The sequence below is a fragment of the Phyllosticta citriasiana genome (genome assembly GCF_038021145.1).
Source record: "Phyllosticta citriasiana strain CBS 120426 chromosome Unknown IWZ02scaffold_6, whole genome shotgun sequence".
Lineage (NCBI taxonomy): Eukaryota > Fungi > Ascomycota > Dothideomycetes > Botryosphaeriales > Phyllostictaceae > Phyllosticta > Phyllosticta citriasiana.
The window spans coordinates 699122-709312 of record NW_027117283.1 but is presented as its reverse complement, the minus strand read 5'-3'; the positions used below and the strand labels follow the sequence as shown (position 1 = coordinate 709312).

The window sequence follows — 10191 nt, the reverse complement described above, 5'->3', positions numbered from 1 at the left end:
TCCGAGCTATCTGCCGCATCTCGTCCGGAGCGTGAGGCGGTTCGCGCATGAGAGGACGAACGCTCTGCCTTGGGCTTCTCACTGCCTGCAGCGGGTTCCGCGGCTGCTGCGACGTCGCCGCTGCGTGACTTTGTGCTTTTGATGCTTGGGGCCTGGCTTTTGCTGCTGTGCGACTTGCTGCTTTTGATACTCTCAGCTTTACGGCTTGGGATTGGGGATGCAGGCCGGGAACTAGCTGTCGCCTTTGTTTCTTCTGTTGTTTTGTTCCCGTTGACGCTCGGGGCTTTGCTGCTTGGTTGAGATGAGGGTTTGGATCCTTCTCTTTTGAGGGTGTAGGCTGAGGTCCCATAACGGCGGGGCACTGCGATGTACTCAGCCTTAGGCTCTTCCTTCTTCTCCTCGACTTTGGATTCGGTGGTCTCTTCTGCTTCCGCAGTGGGTGTAGACTCGGCCGATTCTGCTGCTACTGCTGGAGCGGTCTCGCCACTTGGGCCCTCTGCTGGCTGTCCCTCTGTTGCTGTCTCATCATTTTTGTCTTGATCAGTTCGCTTGGCCTCTTCTGTCTTTTCCTCCACTTTTTCCTTTGATTTCTCATCCGCCGGACTGTTATCCTCGGTCTCTACTACCATTTCTTCTGTCTTTTTCTCGTCAGGAGCAGCTTCTTCAGCGGCCTTGTTTTCAGTCTGGGTCTCCTCTACAAGCTTGTCGCCACTCTTGTCCTCCGCAGGCTTCTCTTCTGCCGGCTTGTCATCGGCAGATCTTTCTTCAGCGGACCTTTCTTCGGCGGACTTGTCTTCAGCTGGCTTGTCGTCGACAGGCTTGTCTTCCACAAGCTTGTTTTCGGCAGGTTTGTCCTCTGCATTTTTGTCCTCTGCAGGCCTGTCTTTAGCAGATCCGTTCTCAGCAGCCTTTCTATCTTCAGTCTCATCGGCCGTCGTCTTTTCAGATTCTTTGGCAGTGTCTTCGTGTGTGCTGGTTTCGGATGGCTTTTCCTCGCTTGGTTTCTCGGCGGGATCCTGGGCCGCAGGTTCAGTGCTGGGAGGCAGCTCGTCTTTTGCTTCGTCCTGTGCACGCTTTGTCCCATCCTCTAACTGCTCAATATTTTGTTCCGGCGCTTTGTCGTTTAATGGAGTTGATGCTGCCGCCACATCTGGTGCAGGCGTCTCGTTGGCGTCTTTCGCGGACTCTACTTTCTCTTCCTGCGGAGCTGGCTCCTTGCCATCCTCATTCTTTGGAGTGTCCGTCTGACTGGGGTCAGTGTGTCCACCGGCTGCAGATGTGTCATTTTTGTTTTCTTGCTCCTTGCTCTCGCTGGCTGCTTGTTCAGCAGACTTCTGTTCCTGGGGGGTTGCGTTTTCGATCACTTCGGTAGGCTTATTCTGATCACCAGCGTCGGCTGCTGTGTCCCCCGGCTTGGCTGCTCCTCCCGCGGCGGGTCCGGAGTCTTGGTCGGTAGATTCATTCTTTTTGGGGCTTTCGGCGTTGGAGCTTTCTCCCTTAGATTTCGATTCAGCACTGTCATCCTCTTCGTCTCCATCCGGAGCTTCAGCGTCTTTCGTACCGTCAGGACCGTCAGCCATGCCCAACTCCTTGAGACGTGTCAGAACAGGTGCCGAGTCCTCGTAAAGTGCCAGCCCATAGCTGTAGACGCAACCCGATTTCCCGTCCGCATCTTCAGGGGCTGCTTTGGGTAGCATGTGCTTGGATTCTCTTCTCATGATTGGGAACAGCCTCAGGAGTACCTTGGATTTTTTAGTCGCTGTCTTGTCGTCGAGATCGCCAATGGAGCTGACTGGGTAATTGGGAGCATCGAAGTGCTGTGCTGGCCAAAAGAGGTCATCCTCATCTTCAGCACAAGCCTCGCCCGGTCCTGGCAGGTTCGTTGAGATCATTTCACGCTCAATGCAAGCGAATCTCCATGTTTCTGCAGCCAACTTGACAATCCTGCGCACTTCAGCATGAACGAGCTCCTCGTCAATCTTATTTGCCAAGAATGGTTCCAATGTTTTGCAAATCTCATCCACAACAGAGCTTGCAGCTGCATTGATGCGTCGCTTGGCATCAGGCCCACGAAACAAGGAGCTGAGGGTATGTTGACGCCATGTGGCCTCGCGTACATGATCTTTCTCGCGAAGCTGTGTACTAATCGCTTTAAGGAGCTTGACGCTTGGGTCGGCGTTGCCATCGGGGCTGAAAAAGAACGGTTCGAAGATACGTGTTGTCAAGATTTTGGAGATGCTGTACATAACGAACGAAACTCTGAGGTGGGCAGCCGAGGGACTGTCGGCGAAGAAGTCTGGGACATTGGGCGGTAGGCGAGCCAGCACATCAGCCGCTGGCGGATCCGGTAACTTCTTGAAATGGTTTGCAGATACAGCAAGTACCTGTCTTTGGAGACGGGAAAATGCGCCTAGACTATATGTTCATGTTAGTGGAGTTTGAACTCGATGTTTCAACGGCGATGGTGGGCAGTCTTTGAAGGAGCAAGATGGATTAACTGCTAAAGACATGGACCGAAAACAATTTGTTTATGAAAACGCATAACATCTGTCCCATGCTTTCTCCGGGTAATGCAATCTGAGCTCGGGAAATGGACTTACTAGTACTCATCTCCCTTGCTTTTCACGATGTTCGGCTCACCAAATCCCTCGATGATTTTCTGCATGCGCTCCTTCTCAGCGCCAAAGTTTCCGGCAATTTTCTTGAGCTCTCCGACGACTCGCTCAAGATTGGCCTTGTCTTCATCCCACTCCTTCTTCATGGTCTCTCTTTCCTTGACAAGCGCCTGTCGTTCATCTTCGGCTTTCTTTTCGGCCTCTGCCTGCGCCTTCTCCATCGACTTCTTGATATCCTCCCTTTCAGCACTGTGTTGGGCCTGTAGCGACTCACGCTGCTCGTCCCAGCCCTTCTTCAAGTGCTCACACTCTTCTTCCCAGCCCTTCTTCAGACTTTCTCTCTCAGCATTCCAAAGGTCACGACTTTCTCGCTCTTTCTTGAGGGCCTCCTCATAATTTGACAGAGCGGCATTGAGCTTGGACTCCAGCTCCTTGCGAACCTTTTCAAAGCTCTCTTCCAATTCCCGTTTCTGACGCTGGAAATCAGACAGGAGGCTTTCCTTGTCTTTGACGTGCTCGTCAATCATTTGTACGCGACGCCGCTCGGACTCGTCGTGGTAGTCCTTTTGCATACGATCAAATTCGACAGCAAGGGCCATCTTCTCGGCATCTGACGTCTCCTTGGCCTTCTCAAGAGCGTCTTGAGACTCACTCTTGGCCTTTCCGAGGGCTTCCTGGGATTCGAGTTTGAGCTTTGCCTGGGCTTCTTCGGCCTCCTTTTGCAGGCGTTCTTTCTCCTCGGCGAGTGTCTTCTCCAGTTCGCGTTTTTCTTCACTGGCCTTCTCCTCGACCTGATGCTTATCAGCTTCAATCTTCGCCCTTTCTTCTTCGAGCTTGGCCGTGGTCTCCTCGAGCTTCGACTTAGACTCTTCAAGCTCCGCAGCCTTTGTCTTCACATCCTGCAACTCCTTGGACAAGGTCTCCTTGTCGGTTTTCGCTGCAGCCTCGAGGCTCCCTTTCTCTTCTTCCACGGCCTTCTTCTGCTCTTCTAGGCTGGCCTTTGCTTCCTGCATCTCGATCTTGGCCTTTTCTGCATCTGCAATTTGCTCCTCAAGCTCCTTCCGCTTGTCTTCCAGATTTCCAATCTCCAGTCGGAGTTTGTTGCTCTCGTTCGAGTGATGCTTAGCTGCTTCTGCCAATTCTTTGGTAAGCTTGTCGATGTAATCCTCTTTGCGCTTGAGAGCATCCGCTTGGGCTGCCTCTGCCTTGCGAATCAACTCCTCACGCACGCCAAGCTGGCCACGAGTCTCGTTGTAGCGCGAGAGCAAGAGGTGCAGGTCAGGTATGGCGGACGAGATGCGAGAGAGTAAATCGCCCGCGTCGTCATCGATAGCGGAGCCATTGCCACCACCAGGCCCACCTTGAGGAGAAGCCATTTCGCCGAAAGCACTGGCACGTGATCCAGTGGAGTTATGGCGCTGGCTCGAGTAAGGCATGGGGAATGGTGACCCATTATACCCACCATACTGCGGATAGTGCGGTGGGGTCCCTTGAGGGGCGGTCATCGACATGTTGGGTGGAGGATAAAAGTAACCCTGTTGATAGCCTGGCATGTGTGGCGATCCGTATGGATCAGGATAGGCAGGGTATGGATGCCTTGGTGGTATCGGGAACGCCGTGATTGATGGGGAGCGCGGCGTGTGGTTGCCGCTTCTGGCCTCAATGTAAGAAAGGGATGGAGATGCTTTGTGCAAGTCTGGTTTGGCAGCCACAGACTTGGGCGAGGGAGCAGTAACGGTCGCAGGATCGGGAATCGCAGAGTGGGATGAGGTCGCGTGGCCAGTCTGATCTTGCTCTCGAGGTGGATCGCCCTGCTGAGAAGCGCTGTCTGATGGCGATACAATGTCAGGCTGCGGAATAGACTGTGATATGGTCGAATCTCGTGCTGAATTCCCTGTCTTGTTGGTTTGGGACGGGCTTTCGCTCCTCACACTCCGAGAAACCTGACTCTGAGTCTTTGGCGCAGCTACTATGGCTGGGTCGGCCACCTCGCTCTTTGACTCCGGTTGACTCTTTTTCTTGTCAGATTGCGACGAAACGTCGCTTTCCGCGCTCCAAGAAACCTGGCTTTTGATCTCTGGCGCGTTTGTCGAGACTGTGCTGGCCGTGGCGTCTTTCGGATCGGATCTCCTCTTGTTGAGTCGAGGCGTGTCTGGAGCAACAGCTTCGGTAACACCTTTGGGTACTTCGACTTTGGATTGATGTTGAGAGACGCTGCTCTTTGATTTCGGAGATGAGTTCGAGATTGGCTCCTCGCTTTCGCTCAACGAGTCTTCTACCGTAGGCTGATGAGACCGTAGGGTGGCCCTAGAAGCAATAGAAACGCTTGAAGGCGCAGGAGAAGCGTGTCGTGATCTCTGGGATGAGGCGTTGATGGAGGTAATGGAAGGAGCAGGACTTGGATGTCTCGATTTTTGACAGGAGGAAAGGGCAGGTGATGGAGGAATCGAAGGCGGCAAAGGAGGCAGGTTTTCAGGATGGACCTGAGGACTTGTCGGCGGAGTGTATTCACTTTGACGAGACGAGCTTTTGAGGGCGTTGCCCTTGGGACGACTGTCCCCTTCTTTCTCGAGGAGTTTCCTCGTTCTTGGTGAATACATGGTTAATGTTCGGGAAGACTGCTCTGATATAGAAGACGAGTGCAAGGTGAGGTCAGCCCTTATCACGATATGTCGGTCTTTCAAAGAGGGCCAGTTGATGGATGTGTTTCTGATTGCGTGGCAGCATAGAGCGGACGACAACAGCTAAGTACGGGCGTGAGAATCGATCGTAAATGCACTGCGTGGCGACAAATTCCTTTTATGGAAGGATGTACATGAGTTGGGACGAATTACTACCCAAGACGGGCATCAAGAGCGACGTGATGGAGAAATGATGCCAGAGTTAGGCGAAGCAGTGCGCGTGCTGGAACGAGACAGGATCAATGAGAGAGGGAAGCAGGGGCAGGAGTCATGGCTGCAACAATTGTCAAGATGCGACTTGCCAGAGGGATTGACGATGGTGACACAGGATATACGTGTACACGGTCATGTCAGCCGCAAGCGCATCCCATCACTCTGCGTCGGATCCACTCGACGTGATGGGTAAAAGAGGAGGCTGTAAACGAGGGACGTGAGTGGTGAGATGCGGAGGCAGGGCACAGCTGCATGGTGCCTAGGTGACGCACACATCCGCTGCGTGGTTCGGCACGGTTGGCCATCGAAAGGGCCATGTACGAAGCGACGCAGGCAAAGAGAAGATTCGAGACCGGGGCGAGTCCATGTCAGGCGGTAATGGGGCGCGAGTGGTAAATATAGAGGGAGACGAGGGGAATCAAGGCGCGAATGGAAAGGAGAAAGATGGTTGGTGCAGACCACGAGAGACGGAGACGGGAGTGGGAGATGACATGCAGAGAGAGGAGTGGGTGGCGTGGAGTGGAGTCGCGATGCCCGCCAGGTTGTTGAAGTCGACGCTGACTAAGACCGCTCCTTAGTCAACTTCCGCGGCGGACATCCATTCGCACTGTTGCCGTTCCGCCGTTGAATTCATCCCCGCTCCGCCTCCGCCAGCATCTGCACCGCCTTCGCCTTTCCTAATTGCTCACCACCAACTCGTACTGCTCGCTCCGCCTCTGGTCACACCGCGATGAGCCCTGACACAAAAATCCCAGCTGTCTTCCCGGTCTTGCGCCATGCGGCAGCCGAGGCAAAGGGCCGTCGTGCTCTCATCCTCAGACTATGAGCCCGAGGAGCCAAGTCCTCAGCCCAGCCCACCATCACGCCGCAAAGCCTCTGGGGTCAATACCAAACCGAAGACCAGGTCTCAACCGTCCCGTCAAAATCCTTCAAAGTCGTCGAAACCCACGCAAACTTCCCAAAGTGCCCAGACTGCAAAACCTAAGACGATCCAAACCTTTTTCCAAAACGCCGCCCAAATACAGCGGCCAAAGCCCTCGCCTCCGCTTGAGCAAGAACAAGCCAATGACTGGGAAGTTGGTGAAGATACAATCCAGGACGACTCGCTGGATGAGGATGCTTCTTCGGCAGTCAAGCCTTCGAGCCAGACCTCAGTTACGGCGCGTGCCGCCCGCAAGCGTTCACGGGATACATCCCAAGGATTTGGTGAGGGAGATACCGACGCACCATTAAGTAGCAGTCAAAAGTTCTTCAAGTCCTTTTCGGGTCAACGGCGATCCACTCCCGTACGGGAATCAAGATCTGGTCTCAACATTGATCACAAGCCTTGGGTAGACCGATTCCGCCCTGAAAATCTAGACGAGCTCGCTGTTCATAAGAAGAAAGTTGCAGACGTAAAACTCTGGCTTACCAACGTTTTTGCAAAGCGCGAGCGCAAGAGACTTCTCGTCCTCAAGGGTGCCGCTGGTACAGGCAAGACAACTACACTAAATCTCCTGTCGAGAGAGATTGGCTTTGCCATTAATGAATGGAGGAATCCAGTCGGATCTGACTTCTCGTCGTCGACATTTGTGTCCCTGGCCGCTCAGTTTGAGGACTTCATGAGTCGGAGTGGCAAATTTGGGTGCCTGTCTTTCGACACTGAGGGACCAAACAAGAGCATGTCTTTACCCCAAGTTTCAGGAAATCAGCTGGTCTTGATTGAGGAATTCCCAAACACGTTCGCGCGATCTTCCGTCGCGTTGCAATCTTTTCGTTCCGCAATTGAACAGTTTCTGTCATCCTCTGTGCCTTCCGCGTCGGTATTCACTCGCTCAAAAGACGATGGCTCGGCTCCGATCCCAGTCATCATGATCATTTCAGAGACACTGCTCTCTGCTACTGCTTCCGCCGCAGACAGTTTCACAGCTCACAGGCTTCTTGGTCCAAACATCATGAACCATCAAGGGACAACAGTCATCGAGTTTAATCCCGTCGCCCCGACATATATAGCCAAAGCACTCAAACTCGTGTTGAACAAAGAAGCCCAGGTATCCAAGAGAATGAGCGCGCCTGGTCCCCTCGTCCTGCAAAAGCTTTCAGAAATAGGCGACGTCCGCAGCGCTGTGTCGGCACTTGAGTTTCTATGTTTGCGTGGCGACGAAGGAGGTGACTGGAGCAGTACTATCAAGCCTAGGAAGGGCAAGAAGGGCGCTATCGAGAAACCTCTCACGAAAATGGAACAGGACTCCTTGGCCATGATCTCCCAGAGAGAGAGCACTTTGGGGATATTTCATGCGGTCGGCAAAGTGGTGTACAACAAACGAGAACAGCCGTCAATCCTTCCGCAGCCACCTAATCATCGACCACAGCATCAAAGGCCGAAGCAGCCGGAAGTAGATCTTGATGCGCTCATAGACGAGCTCGGCACGGACATTCAAACATACGTTGCCGCTCTCCATGAGAACTATGCTCTCTCTTGCTGCGGACCGAGCGAAGAAGAGACGCTTGATTCTCTCAATGACTGTATCGACGTACTTTCTGATGCTGATATTCTATGTCCAAACCGCTTCAGCGAGATTGGAGCCACCAGACGTACCTATCAAGGTGCCGGCACCGACAGCTTGCGCCAGGAGGAAATGAGCTTCGAAATTGCTGTTCGCGGACTCCTATTCAGCCTCCCATCGCCTGTTAAGAGACCGCGCATTGATAACTTGGCCGGGACAAGATTTGCCGGGGGCGCACAAAATCAGATGTTCTATCCTACGTCATCCAGGCTATGGCGCGTGCAGGAAGAGCTGGAAGGTCTCCTCGAGCACGTCATAAAAATAGCAAAGGAAGAAGGTCTCATGGCTACCAAGACCCTCACAGCAGACAAGCCTGGTGATGGACTAATCTCCGGTCCGGAGACGCTGGTGGCGCACCCCGCAAACGATCGACAGGTGAATTCTTCCGTCTTGGGTGTCAGCGGCTCTATGAAGCGAGAAATGCTGCTTGAGCGCTTACCATTCATGGCTCAAATGCTCCAGAAGAACAAGAGTCGGATGTCAAACATCCACTCAAAGCTCACTCAGGACCTGGAGAAAGTAACGAGTTTCAGCGGTGTCGGGTTGCGCCCCAACATCCAAAGCGAAGCCGACGAGGAGGATGCTTTTGATGGCCGGGTCGCAACGCATGGAACCAACGCTCAGAGCGTGTTGCCTTCAAGAGGATCAAAGCCGCTCACAGCCAAGGGATCAGCCGCCGCAGAAGCGAAAATGCAACAGCGAGAGGGGGCACGCGCAGCCAGAACAACGGAGGGTAGCGACATGGGCATTGCAGATCTGGTGCTCGCCGACGACGACATTGAGGATTTCGAATAGACGAGGGAGAACATCTGGTCTTGCTTGCACAACTCGGAAAATGTGTCACTGTTTAGCGTCTGGGTTGGCGTTGCCAGAGGGTCAACGGGGGCGAAAAGGGGACAAATGCAGTGACTGGTTGGTTTGTCTTGAGAAGGTTTGCTTACGAATGGATTCACTGCGTTTCTGACGAAGAGAATCGCTGTCGATATTGAAGAGAGAAATCGGGGTGTGCACAGCAGCATAAGGGGGCCTTCCGGCTGCTGTGCAACCCGAGCACCATACATGGCGCCTCCGAAGGTATCGAGACGTGGAGCCACCTCAATCCACCTTCTCGGACAAAAAGATCAGTGCAATCTCTCCCTTTTGTAACCATTGCCTCTGGTTCGCATTGAATGTATGCCGTGTCGAGTGCACAGGTCGCGAGTGCAGTTGGAATACCTGCCCCGGTATGGCACAGCTGTGAGGAAGCAGTGAGACATGCGTGAGATCATCCGGGTGGACGTCGAGGGGCGTCCGAACGAGGTCAGCATGGCGGGCGCCACACGAGCGGACACATGGGGTGTGCTGCGGGTTGTTGCTGGCTGCTCGCCCGGAGATGAGCTGCGCGGAGATGGGACGTTGGTATGGGGAAGGGGGCCGAAGGTCCATTCCCGTCTGCCTTGGGCTGCCTGCTTGCTTCGTTCTTGAGAGCACTGCTGGGCAACGTGCTCGTCGGGTCGGTTCGAGACACGGAGGTTTTTGCTCGTGTGATACGACAGAGCTGTGCAGGGCGCAAGCGCCATTGATGGATTTCATTCTCATTTGGAAACGTTGCCGCGAACAAGTGGTCACCAGCAGACGAATTGAATGTACAACATCATCTCATAGACAGGAACGACAGATTGTTCACAAAATTGGCTTCAATTTGGAGAATCGGATTTTTGGACAGAGTCAGTAGCGCGGCTGTCCCTGCTCTGGTCTTTTATAATACAAAGAATATTCCTCTCCTCGAGTTCAACTGATACTTGACTGTGTACATATCCGAGCGAAATTTGTCTCTGTAGCAAAGGAATGCTGGCCCTCTGGACACCTTGCAGTGGTGCTCGTGGCATATTCCTTGAGTCAGCTAAGGGAACAAGGAGAAAAAAGGAACTCTCAACTTTGTTCGTCAACCCGTGAAAAACCGTGGCCCGGCGCAATGCAGGAGAGATTGTAAAAAGCAGCAACATCAAAATGAGGGGGTATATGGGATGGCGCCGGTGTCTCCAATATCCTCCGGTGACGGAGCTCCCATCTACGATAGTTTTCCTCCCGTTGCTCCCCGCCACCAAACCTCGATTGGAAATGAGTACCAAGTCTCGAACTTAACCCGGCAGAGCG

The 10191-nt window shown here is 53.5% G+C and overlaps 2 protein-coding genes across 2 annotated transcripts; one reads left to right on the top strand and one right to left on the bottom strand.

Moving 5' to 3' along the window:
* Positions 1 to 994: 994 nt before the first annotated feature.
* On the bottom strand, positions 995 to 5350 carry IWZ02DRAFT_252690 (uncharacterized protein). Its single transcript, XM_066763207.1, has 3 exons — positions 2601 to 5350; positions 1562 to 2415; positions 995 to 1488 (listed from the first exon to the last, which is right to left on the bottom strand). The coding sequence occupies exons 1-3, from the start codon at positions 5213 to 5215 to the stop codon at positions 1361 to 1363; spliced, it is 3597 nt and encodes a 1198-aa protein (XP_066622946.1). The 5' UTR covers positions 5216 to 5350; the 3' UTR covers positions 995 to 1360.
* Positions 5351 to 6186: 836 nt separating this feature from the next.
* On the top strand, positions 6187 to 9053 carry IWZ02DRAFT_252653 (cell cycle checkpoint protein RAD17). Its single transcript, XM_066763206.1, has 2 exons — positions 6187 to 8890; positions 8997 to 9053. Exon 1 carries the CDS (start codon positions 6286 to 6288, stop codon positions 8848 to 8850), a length of 2565 nt encoding a protein of 854 aa, XP_066622945.1. The 5' UTR covers positions 6187 to 6285; the 3' UTR covers positions 8851 to 8890; positions 8997 to 9053.
* The last annotated feature ends 1138 nt before the right edge of the window (positions 9054 to 10191 follow it).